The sequence below is a fragment of the Alligator sinensis genome, unplaced genomic scaffold, assembly GCF_000455745.1.
Source record: "Alligator sinensis unplaced genomic scaffold, ASM45574v1 scaffold198_1, whole genome shotgun sequence".
In the NCBI taxonomy this organism is placed as follows: Eukaryota; Metazoa; Chordata; order Crocodylia; family Alligatoridae; genus Alligator; species Alligator sinensis.
Window position 1 is genome coordinate 2714094 of NW_005841906.1, and position 17762 is coordinate 2731855.

Here is a 17762-nt window from a genome sequence, read left to right on the forward strand (position 1 = left end):
AATTTATCAATCCAAGGAACATTACCTACTCTAAGTCTGCTTAAATAAGCTTTTCAAAAGTTCATCTTACTTATTTTGTTCTTTGCTCATCTTGCTTTCTTTGGGAGCAAATTCTTTTTTTGTTCATGATTACTGTCATTCAGATTGTTGACCACTTTTACATTCAACCAATTCTTATTGTGGAGAAACTTATCTGAAATAGTTGATTCTCTGGGTACTTCCTCAATTTTCTGGACAAGAAAATTGTCCTCTGTGATTCAAGAGCTTGTTGGGCATTTTATGTGTAGCTGTTTTATTTTTCCAACACATAGCAGGGTAGCTAAATTCCTCTATTCTTACTAGTTCATACATTTTGGGTGCTCCTTATGCCTGCTTGAAAAATCCCTCATCATCCTTCTCTTTATGATGTTGGGGGTCTGTAGTAGACCCACCATGACATCTTCTTTATTTTTACTCCTATTATCTTCATCGTGAATGTATCTGGCACACCTGTGGGGCCAAGCAGCAAGTGTACATATTCTTTACAAGCAATGCAACATCCCTTCACTTCTCCTTTGCCTGTTCCTACTGAAGTAACTATAACCATCAGTAGACAGATTCCAGTCATGGAATATCTTACCAAATCTTGTAGTACGTGTTATGATTTTAAGTTAGGCTTGTTTGTTCTATATATATGTTTTGTCTATAAAAATGCTTGCTCACAAAAGAGGGGCTGATATCTAGAGTATCCTAACTTTAAGCTTGTACATTTGGAATATGATGACAGAAATTCACAGGCTAGTTCAGAAGTAAGAATAATGGATGGTAAATCGAAGAAGAGGGTGAATTTTGGAGAAATTTAAGAAGACAAAGAAAACGGGACAGAAATTGGAGGTTGTCTGGCAATGAACATCTATGCTGATACACCAGTGGGGAGAAATATATAGTCTTGTTTTTCCCATATATATGCACAAATCCCTCCTAACTTCAGAACAATATATATGAGTCATATCATGCCTTTAGATACAACAGCAAAAGCCATTCTGTTTGAGGCACAAGTCCCTCCTGGCTGCCTCCTTGTTCTGAAGGCAAGAGTATAATAATTTGCAGTGGGTCTCTACTAGCAACAGGTTATATCACACAGCCTGAGTTTTGTCAGCTCTGATGTACTGGCTGGCATGATGAGCTGCTAACCCAAGACTCTCTTCATTCCAGAGCCATAGCCAGGCATTTTGGTGCCTGATGTAGGTCATGTATAGAGTACTCCCCTACATACTTCTCTGTAACATTACTTCCATTTGATTTGGCACCCATAGTGCAAGGGTGCATGTTGCCGGTTCATTGCTGGCACTGCTCTTGCTATGGTACTGCCCCCTTCTCCACCCATTTGCTCTGAAGATATTTTAGTTCCTCTTTCTTCTGTGCTTAAGCATTTAGTTCAAGACAATCTAGTCTAATGTAACTATATACAATGTAAAGTCCTACTTAGGGTGAACACAGTAGCAGAATCTGTTATTCAAAATGACTAGCAGAAATAACAGTTGATGATAGTGAACTGTCTCTGTCATACACGTTAATACTTGTTCACTGTTCCCTTTTAATCATTATGTAGCAGCTAATCTAATACTCGTGTTCTGTAATAAAACAGGACACAATTTGTATTTATTACATTAATACTTAAAGACTATATTCTGCCACTTTCACTCATATTAAGTAGTGCCTTATCCCATGAGTAGCCATGTTGAAATCAGTGGGACTGCTCTTGGAATAAACTATAATGTAATGTAAGGGTTGAAGAGGATCATTCATACCTACTGCTTTTATTATATCCATATGCATTTATCTCTCTTTCATGTATAATTAAATCTAAACTTGAATTAACATTTGCAGATGCTATATTACCTTAGCTCAGGCATTAGGAATGAACATGGGAGGTGCTCCTGCAGGACCAGCTGGAACTGGTAAAACAGAAACCACAAAAGACATGGGAAAGGCTCTTGGAAAATATGTAGTAGTATTTAACTGTTCTGATCAAATGGACTTCAGAGGCTTGGGAAGAATCTTCAAAGGTAAGATGTTCAGTATTAACCATATTGAGAAACAACGAACAAAAATGATAACTGCCACAGAGGATATAAGTCCCTAAATGACTTGCACCCTGTTTTCACTATCAAGTTTTATCACCCTAAGTTGACTTTAGTCACCATAGGTTTCCACTATAGGAGTCCTCACCCAAATTTGATGCAAGCAAGGAAAACCCAATTTTACTGTCTCATAATACTGGTGTTACGGCTACACAGTCCTGGCACTGTGGCCGCCAGCAGCTGGGGCTTCATGGGACAGGGTGCAATGCAGTGTACTGAGTAGCTGTCCTACCCGCCTGCCTACTGCAATGAGCTGCTGCCACTGCAGCACTGCTAGGAAGTGAGTCTGTGCTGGCCATGGAAGGGGGCTCAGCCCAGGACAGCCTACCCTGCTTTCCTAGTGTGGCATGACATCAGCAGCTCATCATTGTTGGCAGGCAGGTGGGCAAAACAGCTACTCAGTGTGCTGCATTGTGCCCCATCCCATGTGGGCCCAGCTGCTGGCGATTGAGGTGGCAGGACTGCACAGTGCCAACAGGAAGCCAGGCAGGAGGAGGATGGGTGCAGAGTAGCTGGGGCAGAGCAGAGTGGTGCAGGGCACAACCCTCCCTTCTCAGACTCCTGGCAGTGGCTGGTGGCCTGGATAGGGGCAATTGGCATCTCCCCCCCACCAGGCCTTCAACAGCTCACCAAAACTCATTAAATGGTTCTCCAGTGCAAATAATTGCCCACTCCTGACTTAGCTTCATATTACAAGTACATTATATGTCCTGATCACATCTACAGTGTTAAACACCTGTAGATGAAATGAGTCAGTAAGAATTGCCCCCTTGCTTTCAGATGTCCAAAAGCATAGTCTACTATCATCCTGCTCAGCATGTAGTTAAAATCACTTGCATGGGAATCCCGTTCATTGATCATTATTTTTTAGAGGTAAAAACATTGTTTATCCACACTGAAACAGGAAAGCCTCTCTAATATCCTGGTATTGTGTATCCTGCCATTATAGAAGTAGAGGTCTATGAAAATACACATTGGTTCACAAAGTTCTGCATTCAAAGTCTGGTTTTCAGTTTGCCAGCACAGAGGGAGCTTGGGATTATGATCCCAAACCCCCTCTACACAAGCAGGTAAAGGCATGGTTGGATCTAATGTGTGATCCACACAATCATGCCTTCTGCTATGCCACATATGCCTGGCAGAGGTGAGATTGTGGGATCATGCATTAGATTCAATCTTGCCTTACTGCTGGTGTAGAGGGAATCCAATCTTGGGCTCCTCCTGCATTGACAGGATACAGGCTCCCATGGCTCGGAGCCCCCTTTGCTGAGGGGGCTGCCAGCCACAGGAGCCATGTGCTGCAGAGACTGAGAGTCCCACAACTGATGGGGCTCCCAGTCATAGCTGCGCATGAAGAGTAGTTGGGACCAGTTGCAGGGTCTCTCAGTTGCAGCCAGGACCAGGAGGCCCATGTGGGGCCAGCGGTTTCATACATTCTTGAGTGTTGTGTATCACAGTAGCTGTGATCCCCAGGGCTTGGGGGTTTCACACTGGGCATGGTGCAATCCTGCAGCTGGGAGTCCTGTCAGCGGATGGGCTCCTAGCTGCAGGTAAGACACTCCTACACATGCAAATTAAAGCTTGATAGCAACCTAAACTTAATACACATTTTGAGGTCTAACTTTATAGCTGGTTGGAGCTTTTTATCATGTGATAGCTACTTTGCACATGTAGCTATGCATGGAGATCGTTCTCAGACAGGATATCAACAGGTAACAGATATTCTTCTTCCCATTTTAGGTCTTGCACAGTCAGGCTCCTGGGGATGTTTTGATGAATTTAACAGAATTGAATTACCTGTCCTGTCAGTGGCAGCTCAACAAATATATATTATTTTAACAGCAAGGAAAGAAAGAAAAAAGCAGTTCATTTTTTCTGATGGAGACTGTGTAGATTTAAACCCAGAATTTGGAATTTTTCTTACAATGGTAAATATGTGATTGGAAGAATGTAATTTTAATAGTCCTTGAGAGATGACAAATTGCACGTTATAAAATGTAATTGCATAGTTACTTGAAAGTAATTCACTTTGTTAGTTACATGGTATTATCTAGGTAGTCATGAGTTTGCATATAATAATAAATATGCAGTAAATCACTGCCTCACTACCTTCTGTTTTTTTCTCCACAAATAAAGCCCAACAATTCTGTCCAAATCAGTACAACATCCTTCTGGATGGTAGCGTAACTAGGGGTGGACTAGCAGGGCACTAACCCTGGGTGCCAATTTAGAGGGGATGCCAGAATGGCAGCTCCTAGGGGACCTGAAACACAGAGGCTGCTGCAGCTTGTACGTGGGGAGCCTGTCCTGCAGCCACAGCAGCAGCCAGAAAGCAGAGTGCCTGTGCCATGGCAAGTAAAACTCTTCTCCCTCACCCACTCCTTACCATACTCAGCAAGATACACCCACACTCCTGCTTTACCCAGGGCTCTAAAATAGCTAGTTACACCTCTGTTTCTAAATAAAGAATCATAACATGCAAATAATGTATTAAGTTCTTAATAGTTCTTTCTATTCATTATTTCATGAACAAATAGGATTCTAACAAGACTGTCAAAGATTCTGAAAAGTGCAGAGTTGTCCTAATTTTAGATTCTATACAGATTTTGAATATTTGTAATACATTATTGTTTCACTGCTTGTCCAACATATAATCAGCTTTATTGTACTTTCCCCCCTTACATCTGAGATCAGATTCTCTTAGTCCATGCTTTTCCCATCTTCTCTTGCTCCCTGAGACAATAAGGGGCATACTGAAACCAAATGACTTTTTTTTGCTTCTTCTTACCACCTATCTGTGAAAGTTAACAGCAGCTTCACTTCTTGCATTATATATCTACATTTATAAGCTTGAAAGCATTACTAGTTACCTTGTAGTACCTACAAAGTGATGGGTTTGTACACTGTACATATTATCATTGAAGAATAGTTGTAGGAATTAGTACAGTTTTACTAGGTTTCTGCTACAGATAAGTTTTTACTCTGCTTTTTGGTTTTGCTTAGTATCAGACTTCCACCCTGGTGATTTTCAAGGTTTGAATAATACCCCTCAAGGCAGAAATGATCAAGGTTTAACTAATACCCCTCATGTGAAGCATCTCCCCCATTCAGTGATTGTTATATGAGATATCAGTTTTACTGTGGGGAATGACATTTTATGGACATATGTTTCACTTTGTGTTCATGGTTTGTATGGATGTTATTTTTTCTCAAATTTGAGGCCTGCTTATAATTTGGACACAATCTAACCAGATCTGAGCAGTATTCTTGCAGAAGAGGTCCCATGAATTCTGCTTCTGATCCTGGGCTGCTGTTCCTGTTGTTCTTTTGAGTGCACTTGTTATCCAGTCTCCATCATCAGCTACTAGACCTAGGGCACTTCACCACTAAAGAGAACAAGGACTGACTTCCTCTGAGGAACCTAGTAACAAAAAAAGGTAGAGATTATCACCTTTTCTCCATAGTCAAGAGTAGTACAAGGCCTGAATCAGTATCTCTGGCACCCATAAAAACTCTGGACTTTGTACTTTGGTGCTGGCCTATGTGCATTCTCCTTTGGTCTCTGGCTCCTTCAAGACAATATTGCCTACAAGTCTCTCAGGACTGATGTCAGGGCTCATATAGCAGTACTTATGTGACTGATACCAACATCAGCACTTACTACTCCAGCATATTTGACCTCAAAATCATTGCTCGCATTGACCATCTCGGGCACTGAGATTCACGATACTGAGAACTTTAAGAGTATCTGTTTTTTTCTAGTCGCCACTATTGTCTTTGGTAGTAGATGCATCTTTAGTTATAACAGGGCACATCTATGTGTGCATTAATGCACTGTAGTTAATGCGCTGTAGTTACTGCTTCTTATTTGTTTCAGGCTTCAGTGGAGAAGGGTTTACCCACATATGCTTAGATCTTACTCACATAACTGTTTTGCCTCTCACATGGATTTCAGGGCCTGAGGTAGTCCATTAGACAAAGAAGATATAAGAAAAGGTATCCTGATATTTAACAGACACTATTCTGCTTATGGATTCCTCTTCCTATTCCTATACACCATGAGGTCTTCAGTGTCCCAGAAAGCATGTTTTGTTTGCCTCCTCAAGGGCCAGATCTTGAATATTCAACAATATCAACAATCTAGGTGGTTATTACTGACCATTATTTACAAATTGCTAATGAAGAACACCATTAGTCTACTCGATTCACTCTTGCTGCCATTTTGTTAGTAATATTTAGTACAATCAACTTTTATTTCTCTATTACACCCTATAATTAAAATACTCTTCAAGTCCTGGCTCAAGACATTAGAAATGTCAGTCGAGATGCAGCTAGATAGATTTCAGACTGTTAGATATTTTGCATCTCTGTGCTAATTAATGAAGGATTGTTAGAGATTGTAAAGGTTTTGTGGCAGATACCAGTATCTGTTGCACTAACTTTGAAAAAGATACAGATTACCAGATATCCTCTTCAGGAATTAGCATAATAGAGAAGTAGGGCTGGAAGGGATCTTATAAGGTCATCTAGTCAACCGCTCTGCTCAAGGCAGGATCATCACTAACTAAACTATCCCAGCTAAGTGTCTGTCTAACCTGCTCCTGAAAACTTGCAAGGATGGAATTGAGTATTTTTATATTCATCCCATAACTGGATCTCTTGTGCATCCTGCTGCAAGAAAGCTTTAAGGACATCAAGGCTTAAATCCTACTTCACATCTAAGGCACCTACTTGGTACTTAGGTGCTTAAATACAGTCATATTCCATTTTGCTTGGATCCTTGAAAAATGCAAACATAAAAGGTGGGAAGGCCCTCCTCCTTTTTGTTTTTTCTTACTAAATCTTCAGGGTAAGATGAAGGCAAGTTACTAAAGTTGATTCATTAACCGAGGAACTTACACCACTGGGAACACGGAGACAGTCTTATTTACCGCAACTAAACTCAAAGGCCACGTCTAGGCGAGTGCAGTCATGCAGTATGTCCACAAATACTACATGTTCAGTTGTTATCTGTGCTGCTAAGGAGCAGCACAGAGGGTTTTTTGACCCCTGGATAGCCAGGGGTCAAAAAAACCCGTGGAGAAAACAAGTGGAGCAATGCACAGACGTGCAGTTCACACCACTCAAAAGCAGAGCTGGGCCTCCCAGAGCCACACTGCAGTTGCCAGTCAGGCTCTGCATGGCAGAATCGCCACTGCTGCAGCCCCAGGAGGACCCCAGGTAAGGCTGGTGGGGACAGCCCAGTGCTGGCCCCAGCCTCCCCTACCCCACCCTGGGTAACTTGCCACATGCCAAAGTGTGAATAGCACAGGTGTTCCCTGGGGACAAGTAGCGGTGGCGAAAGGCGTGGTGCTGCTAGTTGTCCCTTGGGAACCAAACGTCCACACCACGTATGGACACAGCCAAAGTGTTGTAACTTTTCCTTTAAGCTGTGTGTGGATGATGACTGCTAGAGTGTACTCAGAGACATTCCTCATTCTTTGAACCTCCTGGGTGGGGTATATGTTCCTATAAATCCTGTAGACACTTAAGGTTTTAAGGAAACTGAAGCAAGAGCCTGCAGTAATAGTCTTGATAGCATCAGTTTAGAAGTTAAGATGGGTCTGACTGGTATTTCTACTTCTGCTTTAAAGGAATATGATTCCAGACATCCTGTTTCAGTGGTGATCAACCTCTGTCAGTTATGCCACAAGTCCTCCTACTTCCCCTAAATGTCACTGTGATCTTCCCCTACCAGATGTAGCTGATAGTTTGCATCCTGGGGTACTGGAATGGAGGCAGGGGAGCTCGATCCTCTGGCTATGGCCACGTGGAATAGAGCAGGGACAGACTGCTGCTGCAAGAAGTCATGTCACTGCCAGAAGCCAAGTTAAGCTTACCCTGACCCTGCAGTTTTATATGGCAGGTGAGGATGCAAAGTCCTGAATTTGGTGGCTGCTGCAGGGACAGGAAAGGAATAACCTGTCTCTTGGCAGTGATACCTCTTATTGTAGTGTTCTGCCCCTACTCCACTCCAGGGAGCACTCTGCTTCATGTCTCCATTTTGGTACTTCCCTTTACTGAGCAGCTAAGGCTCATGTAGCACACATAGCAGCTGTCCATGCCACTTGTGGCTCACAAGTTGTGGGTTGGCCATCCGAGTTCTATATGAGTAGTCCATCACTGAATACCCTAATGTTGATATTTCACTATATACAATCTAAGTATTTTCACTTCTAAATTCTTGAGGTGAAAATTATCAGGAAAAATTGACCCAAATAGATACTTTATTCCATAAAATGATAATCAATGAAACACTTATTATGAAAATGCCTTTTCAGCAGTGTTTTATAAGCAGCTATATTTATAGCTATTTATTGACATTTTACTCACAGCATTTACTAATTATTAAACAAAAGACCTGTTTTTTATTTCACTCTCCTAATGTACAGTGAACTGAATCAGCCCATGGTTATGTAAGCCATTTTTCACATTTGTTGCATAACTGTTCTAGAGAATGAAAAGAATGTACTTTGTGTATTATAATATTGTAATATACTTTTATTTATAGAATCCTGGATATGCTGGACGCCAGGAATTACCTGAAAATCTAAAAATTCAATTTAGAACTGTTTCCATGATGGTACCAGATAGGCAGGTAAAATTCATTAATATACGAAAGTGATACTATATTTAACGGAGCTACATTTAAAAAAATGTTGATACCTCTTAAAATTAGGCCACTTCCCCTGTCTTTCCTCCTTTTCACATTTCAAGAAGGCTAATATAAATCTTAAAACTGTATTATATTTCAGATAATTATGCGAGTTAAGCTTGCAAGTTGTGGATTTATTGATAATGTGGTTTTGGCTCAGAAATTCTTTGTTCTTTACAAACTTTGTGAGGAGCAGCTCACCAAGCAGGTAAGGGTATTATCTTTTTTTTTTTTTTATCTTATAGGATTTTCAGTACTGTTTTTCCTGTAGACTTTGCTCCTTGCAGCTCTCCCTTACAATGAGATTTCTGTTTTTGGCAAAAAATTGAAACTGTATTGGTAATTTCAAACAAATATTCTCTCCAAAAAGAATATAAAGCACTTGAGCAACAATCATTTTCAGTTTGGAGCCCCTGGGGCAGGGGGAACCTTGGGCAGGGGGCAAAGCCTAGCAGATAAGGGGGGAGTTCCAAAATGGATGGGGGGGGGGGAGGGGGGGGGATTCTTACATTTCAGTCCTCTAGACCCCTAGTGGCCTGAACATGTTACTGCCCCTAACTTGAGCTAGCACAGCTCACACTGTAATATGTAACAGGGGCCTAAGGCCATAGTTTTTGTGCCTTTTGTTGGCCAGTTGTTGTAGTCCTGTGTGGATCAGCACACAACTGAGTGTTGACTTACTGAAAACCTGCCATTATTGACATGTAAGCTGTTTTTTTTTGGGGGGGGTGTTCCATTTTAGGTTCATTATGACTTCGGTCTGAGAAATATCCTTTCAGTGTTGAGGACTCTTGGAGCTCAAAAAAGGGCCAGACCAGATGACAGTGAATTAAGTACTGTTATGAGAGGGCTAAGGGATATGAACCTCTCTAAACTGGTGAGTTCAGTATTTCCATACATTGTATAGGTGAGCCTGCTAGATGTCTCATAGTTCTTTCAGATGTTTTTTAAACTCAGGGAATTCTAAATCTCATTTGAAAAAATCAAACTTGGCATGTAGATAATGCTTAATAAGCAGTATGTGTTTCTAAAACTTGAAAATCCTTATGATTCTAGAGGTTATAAACAAAGTAATAGTAATAATGTTCCTGGGCAGTTTAGTATTGAACTTTTTAATTTCAGTGTGTATGGAGAGATAAGCATGGTGCATATGAACAGAGTAACCTGAAAGGTCACTTAACCAGATTGCTTTCCACTGTCAATGTGCTCAAGAATGCATACATCTCCATAGTTACAACTCTGGAATTCTCATAATTGGATATACAGAAATGATTGTTTGCATCTACTTAAAATGAGGCAACTTGTTTTTTTGAAGTCTGCATTTCACCATCAGTATATCTTTTGAAACTCTATTCCTAAATTGATTAATGCCCATTGTTTTAACATAAAGGTTCATTTTGATTTAAGAAAACTATACTTTGCATAGCCTTCCTTTAAAAATATATACATTTTACCATTTCAGGTAGATGAAGATGAACCCTTATTTCTGAGTCTTATAAATGACCTCTTTCCAGGATTGCAGTTAGATAGTAATACATATGTTGAATTGCAAGCTGCAGTAACTAATCAGGTTGAAGAAGCAGGATTGATTAATCATCCACCTTGGAATCTCAAGCTTGTTCAGGTAAAGCATTCTTTTTGACCGACTATAGAACATAATTTCTCATCTCGGTCTTCACAGGCAAGGTCAGCTCCCAGAATACTACACCGGGCAGCACTGTTTGAGGGAGAGGTAAGCAGCAAACAGTGGCAAAAGAACAGGTTAGGAACTATTTAGAAAAGCTGGACATATACAAGCCCATGGGGCTGGATGGGATTTACCCAAGGGTGCTGAAGGAGTTGGTTGATGAGATTGCAGAGCCACTGGCCATCATCTTTGAAGATGCATGGCAATCAGGAGAGGTTCCAGATAGTTGGGAAAGGACAAACATAGTGCCCATATTTAAGAAAGAGAAAAAGGAGGATCTGGGGAACTACAGACCAGTCAGCTTCACCTCAGCCCCTGGAAAAATCATGGAGCAGATCCTCAAGGAATCCCTTTCTAAGCACTTGGAAGAGAAGATGCTGATTATGAACAGCCAGCATGGATTCACCAAGGGCAAGTCATGCCTGACCAACCTGATAGCCTTCGCTGATGAGATGACTGGCTTTGTGGACATGGGGAGACCAGCCTGTGTGGTATACCTTGATTTTAGCAAGGCTTTTGATACGGTCTCCCACAGCAGTCTCACAGGCAAGCTAAGGAAATATGGTTTGGATGAATGGACTGTAAGGTGGATAGAAGACTGGCTGAAGCATTGGGCTCAGAGGGTAATAATCAATGACTTGATATCTAGTTGGCAGCTGGTATCAAGTGGAGTGCCCCAGGGGTTGGCTCTGGGGTGGTTTTGTTCAATGTCTTCATCAACAACCTGGAAGATGGCATAGAGTGCACCCTCAGCAAGTTTGTAGATGACACCAAGTGACGGGGGAGTAGTAGATATGCTGGGGGGTAGGGTTAGGATTCAAAGTGACCTAGACAAATTGGAGGATTGGGCCAAAAGAAATCTCATGAGGTTCAATAAGAACAAGTGCACTTAGGACAGAACAATCCCATGCACCAGTACAAACTGGGGGATGACTGGCTAAGCAGCAGCTCTGCATAAAAGGACCTGTGGGTTACAGTGGACAATAAGCTGAATATGAGCCAACAGTATACCTGTTGCAAAGAAGGCTAATGGCATACTGGACTGCATTGGTAGGAGTGTTGCCAGCAGGTCAAGGGAAGTGATTATTCCTCTCTGTTCAGCACTGGTGAAGCCACATCCAGAGTACTGTGTTCAGTTTTGGGCCCCTCATGACAGAAAGGATGTGGACATACTGGAGAAAGTCCAGTGGAGGACAGCAAAAATGGTTTGGGGGCTGGGACACATGACTGCTGAGGACAGACTGAGGGAACTTGGCTTATTTAGTCTAGAGAAGAGAAGACTGAGAGGGGATTTAATATCAGCCTTCACCAGCATGCAGGGTGATTTCAAAGAGGATGGAGCTAGACTATTCTTAGTGGTGGCAGATGACAGAACAATGAGCAATGGTCTCAAGTTGCATCAAAGGAAGTTTAGGTTAGATATTAAGAAGAATTTTCTCACTAGGAGAGTAGTAAAACACTGGGACAGGTTACCCAGAGAGGTGGTGGAATCTCCATCCTTGGAAGTTTTTAAGACCCGGCTAGACAAAGCTTTGGCTGGGATGATCTAGTTGGGGATGGTACTGCTTTGAGCAGGGGGCTGGACTAAATGACCTTCTGAGGTCCCTTCCAACCCTAATTTTCTATGATTCTGTAATTTGCTGTCAAAATATCTATGTAAATAATCCATTTTAGCACTTAATGTTCCCTTTATTACATAAGTAATGGAATATTCCTCTTCTGATGGAATCCAGGAGTTCTTTCTTGGAGTTCTATGACCAGATTGTGCCTTCTCAATTCTCAGTCTGTGGATTCTGACTCTGCTAGCTGATAGGGATCTGTCTGTCAAAAATAGTAAGGTATCCTTCCCTGTTTTACAGAATATATTTTTAAGCACAAGGAGTGCAGTAGGAAGCCTGTGCTCATAACAGATTCCCATTTGGGGAGTCTTTCTTCTGCAATGCAGCATCTCTCTCAGTTCTGAGATGCATGATTCTTCTTTTCTGCCTACAGTTTCAGAATGCTGAGATGTAGGGAAGCTCACTGCATAATGCAGTTTTTGCTAATCACATCCCTTTTTCTGACTTGTCCAGTGGGGAAAGCAGACTCCTGGGAGGAAAGAATCTTGGGTCACTAAGGGTGGTTATGCAAGTAGCATTTTTCATGCAATCGGGCCTCTGAAAGCACTCTACAGCCATGACATGTCACATGTGGATGGCTGCAGAGTGCTTTTAAAATGACTGAACATGCAAGAAAATAACCCTCATCAAATCAGGTGTTAGATAAAGGCAGAGTGCCTTAGGGAACAGGGTAAATTTTTTGCATGGGGGCAAGGCTGTCAGTGGTGGAGGGAGGGGGTAGGGAGGAGCACAGAGCTGCTGGCTGGGCTTTGCCCAGCTGGAGCTGGAGAGGGAGGGTGGGGTAGAATGGAGCCCCCTTGCTTCATGCCCCCCCTCCTGCTACTCCAGCTGGGGTATTGGGGGAAGCTAGGCTGGGCCAGTGGTGTGAGAGGGCTCCATTCCACCCTGCCCCTCCCCCTCAGCTCCAGCCAAGCCTCCTGAGTGCAGCAGCAACAGGTACCAGCTACTTTGTCCAGCGCGAGCTGGAGAGAGGATGGATGTGGAACAGAACTCACTCATCTCATGGGCCCAGCTCAGCTCCCCACAATACTCCAGCCAGGGTAGCTGGGGGGGTGGGGGGAATGAGAACTGAGAGTCAAGGGGGTTCTGTTCCACCCTGTCCCCGCCCCCCCCACCTCTGGCCAGGCAAAGCTCAGCTGGCAGCTCTGTGCTGCTTCCTTCCCTCTACTTCCCCTGTTGACAGCCCCGGAGCCTGGGGCAGGACTGGGGAGAGGGGTGTTTTAGAGGCTGCTGGAGCGCCCCCACTTCCTGGCTGGGACCAGTGGAGGCAGGCTTGATTCCCTCGAATCCAACAGGTGAATAACTGTTGGGGGGTTGAGGGGAGGGCTCTAACTCATGGCACTTTCTATAAAGTGCCATGAGTTAGAGCGCGGCTGCCTAATGTCTGTAGGTACCCTAAATGTAAGGGGATGACTAGGGTCATTCTGAATGGAGCACACTAGGCCAGAGGATTACCAAAAGGTAAACCAGGGTCAAGTTAGGTATCTGTCTGAGTCCAGGATATCAATATGAAGTTCAAGACAAGGTTGTGGTCAGGGAAAGCAATTGATCCAAGTTGGAAGGTCCAAGACACGAATAGAAGGAATCAGGAATATGCAGGAGGGTCCAAGCCAGAGGTTCAGAAAAGGGAATCACAAGCCAGAGGCTCAGAGCACAGAGTTTAGGAGTTTCAAGCAGGCCAGAGGCATAAGGTGATCTGTTGCCCATTCAGTTCTCTTAACTGGGCCTTGGCTCATTACAATAGACTACAGTGCATAAGATGAACATTACTACCACCAGCAGTGCTTGTAAGTGAAAATGGGTTTGGAGTGCTTTGGTGGTCACAGGCAGAAAAGGTTCTTTGGGCAAATGTGATATCTTTTATTAGACCAACTAAATAGTTGGAAAATTTGTTCTTTGCAAGCTTTTGGGCGCACACCCTTCTTCAGGTATAGGGAGAGTCTGTTGTTGTTTTGTGTTCTCCTGGATGGAATAGAAGCCAATATGCAAAATGCTGGTCTATGAAAACACAAATGCGTGGCAGTGAGGATCAGAGGCTATGGGAAATAATAGATGTGAGACAGATGGTGTGGGGAAAGGGAAATATTGAGCTGCTGATAGAATGTAGCTGGTAAAACACAGAGAGGTTACCTGGGGTTATCGGATGTGCCATAAATAATATCTATTTTTAGTCCATGATTTTTTGTATTCAGTAGATTTATGAAGTGAAGTTCAGAAGGCTCATCAACAAAAGGTGTTTTGTAAATTCCCTTTGAGGATTAGAACTGAGAAATTGGAGAGAGAGTAGTTGTCTTGTGAGAAGTGGGCACCCACAGGTAATTGGGAATTTTTGTCTTTGATAGATTTTTGGTGTGTGTTCATTCCAGTATGCAGTTGTTTGATTTCTCCTGCATATTTTCCATCAGGGCATTTAGTGCATTGGATGAGATATATTACTTTTCTGGAGGTGCAGGTGTAAGATCTAGGAATGGTGATGGTTCTATTATGGGGTGTAATTATTGTAGAAGTGGTAGAGATATGTTGGCAGGGTTTACATTTCTTGTCCCAGCATGGTCTATTCGGTGTGCTTTGGGCCATAGGAAGTTTGTTTCTGGTGACGAGATTGGCAGGGTTTGGTTTAAAGGCTAGGGTGGATGGTTCTGGGAAGATCTCTTTAAGAACTGGGTCTTGCAATTGTTAGAGAATTTTCTGTGTAGGTTCCAGGGAGGGATGGTATGTCATAACTAATGGTATGCAATTCATGGGGGTTTTCTTTTTGAACTGCAACAATTCTGCATGTGGTATCTGGGTGGCTCTTTCAAAAATGTGTTCTCTCTCTCTGGAGGAGTGTCCTTGCTGAGTGAAAGGCCTTTTGAGATTTGTGATGTGATGATCACGGGTGTTCTCCTCAGTGCAAATTTGGTGATATCGGAGGACTTTTTCTTGGTGTGTTTAGGATGATTGCTGATCCTGTGCAGATACGTATATTGTTCTGTGGGTTTCTTGAATATGGTGGTTTGTATTTTACCATTCTGGATATTGATCATAGTGTCTAAAAAGGAAATATTGGTGCTGGAGTATTCAGGAGATAGTCTTATGGAGTGGTAATGATTACTGAATTTGTGATGGAAATCAATTGGAGATTGCAGGTTATTGGTCCAAATGATGATGTCATCTATATATCATAAGTATAGTATGGGTTGGAGGGTGCAGTTCTTGAGGAATTTTTCTTCCAGATGGGCCATAAAAAGGTTGGGATATTGTGGGACCATTTTGGTGCCCATAGCTGTGCCCGTGGTCGGGAGGAAGTATTGGTTATTGAAAGTGAAGTTGTGTGTGAGGATGAAGTGTATACATTCAGTAATATTTTTAGGTCTATACTCTGAGTTGTAATCTTACCCTTGTAGATATGTATGGCAAGCTTTGATGCCATCCTGATGTGGGATGTATAAGCTGGTAACATCCATGGTGGCTAGGGGGCTGTTGCTGGGCAGGTGGTCTATGTTTTTAAGTTTTTGTAGAAGGTCTATTGTTACTTGGACAAAACTTGCTGTTTGAGTAACAAGAGGTTTTAGGATGGATTCAATGAAACCTGATACTTCCTCAGTTAGGGTTCTATGGTTGAATATTATAGGTCTGCCTGGGTTCCCTTGTCTGTGGATTTTAGGGAGCATGTAAAAAGTACCTGGGTTGGGTAAATGGATCAAGTTCTGTAGTTTTTCTTGTAGTTCAGATGGAAATGATGTGATGGTGGTTTTGAGTTTTAAGGTGAAAAGGGGAGTTGAATTGTCCTTTAGTTTTTGTAATAGGTGGTGTCAGAGAGCTTTCTATCGGCTTCTTTTATGTCATCTTCACAGTTAAGGATAACCATAGCTCCTCCTTTATCTGCTGGTTTTATTACTATTTGGTAATCTTAGAGATTCTATGGCCCTTCTCTCTGAGAGGGAAAGGTTGTTATGGTGCCATTTGTTGTTTATTATTTCACTGTTCATTCTGTGTCTGAAGCAGTCACTATGGAGGTCAAGGTTTGAATTTCATCCACTATGAGGTTTTCAATCTGATGTTTTTTGTTTTGGGGAGGCTAATCTTTTCCTTGATGTTGTCAAAGGATGAAGTGTTGTTTGAAGTGGATTAATTTTGGTTGTGGAACTATTCCTTGAGATGGAGGTGTCAGAAAAATTATTCTAGCTCTCCATATTGTAGTATATTATTAGGGTATTTTTCTGGACAGAAATTAACGCCTTTAGAGAGGACAGATTTTTCAGTTTTGGTAAGTGTGTGTATGGAGAGATTGATATAATATTTGAGGGTTGATTGGTTCTTTCAGTTTCATTGAGTATGAGGTTGGAATGTTGTGAGGTATTGGTGTTGTTTCTCTGATGGTTGTTTTGTGGCTGGGAAAGTTGTCCCTGTAGTAATTGGCTACATTTCTTCTTTTTATGTTGGATGGATGTTGTAAAAAATCTTTGATAGTCTCTTTGTACACATTGTATGATGTTTGGGAAGATATCTGGATTTATCTCTTTTAAGTTGTTGCAGCATGTGTCCATTTCCTTCCTGAGTTGCCCTCTTCTGGAGTAGGTTATGTGAAGGAGATGATTTCTAAGTTTTTTTGAAGTTCTCCTGGTGGTTACAGGTTGCTGTGCTTTGTACTGAACTCAGTGTTGGCAGTATGGATCAGTTCAGAGTGCTCCCCATGGGCACTCTGAATTCCAAGGTGACACAGGTGCCTAAAGGGGAGTCCTGAGTCAGCCCTAGCTTGGAGCAGGAGTTCAGGTGCTTGTTTGTGAACCAACACTTCTGATAGCTAGTTCTGACTGCCTCCCTGCTTAGCACTTAGGTGGCTTGGATCACCCTTTGGAGGGGACTAGATTCTCCTAGTTCACTGTACAGGCAGCCCAAGTATCTAACCCTGTTGATTTGGATCATCCTCCTGAGACAAGGTGCTTATTTTTGTGCATTGCAATACCTAAATGAAGGTATCTGTAAGAATGTTTTGGATCTGGGCCTTAAGAAAATAATGGAAATAATGTGTCAGGCAGAAAATAAACAAGCCTTTTCTAGGGCAGCTCACATAAATCACATGCTGAAACAGGAAGGAAGAAGAAAAAAAAAATAAAGGTATGATCATCGTTATTTCCCCCGAGAGTATTATGTCAATCTAGTATTTCACTTTTCTATATTAATGAATCAGAGTAGTCAAATTCCAGCTTCCAGGCAAAGCTCAGTTTCTTTAAATATGGAATCATAAATTATGAATTCCTAATAATAATAATAACAGTATTTCAACTTTATCTTTTCTTTCACTACTCACACTGTTCGTCACTCACTACTTTCCATTTATCACAGATTGTGGACCATGCTATGAGCTAGAATGAAAAATGTTGCCAAATAATTTTCTCTTTAAATAATAACCCCCAGTGAATCAGTCTACATAGGTAACATTATTTATTGAAGTGAGAGGTATGTATGTAGGTAATTCAATTTTGAAGCTAATAGCAGTTTTGTTTTACAGCTTTGAATCTATTTACAGATCTGGAAGAACTCTCTCAGAGCTCTTGGGAACAAAATTTGACCATTGTTATAATCCTCAGGGAAGAGGGGCAAACTGTTCATTATGGGTTGTGGGGCTGCTGTTAGAATGAAAATTATAGAATTAG

The 17762-nt window shown here is 41.9% G+C and overlaps 1 protein-coding gene across 1 annotated transcript in view; it reads left to right on the forward strand.

Annotated features, from left to right (window-relative positions):
• The window catches only part of DNAH8 (dynein axonemal heavy chain 8), a 340250-nt gene that overhangs the window by 164292 nt on the left and 158196 nt on the right, over positions 1-17762 (forward strand). The window contains exons 44-49 of the mRNA XM_025197818.1: positions 1870-2048; positions 3864-4051; positions 8674-8760; positions 8918-9025; positions 9560-9694; positions 10280-10441. Of these exons, the coding sequence (XP_025053603.1) occupies positions 1870-2048; positions 3864-4051; positions 8674-8760; positions 8918-9025; positions 9560-9694; positions 10280-10441 (859 nt within the window). The remainder of the gene's footprint in view (positions 1-1869; positions 2049-3863; positions 4052-8673; positions 8761-8917; positions 9026-9559; positions 9695-10279; positions 10442-17762) is intronic.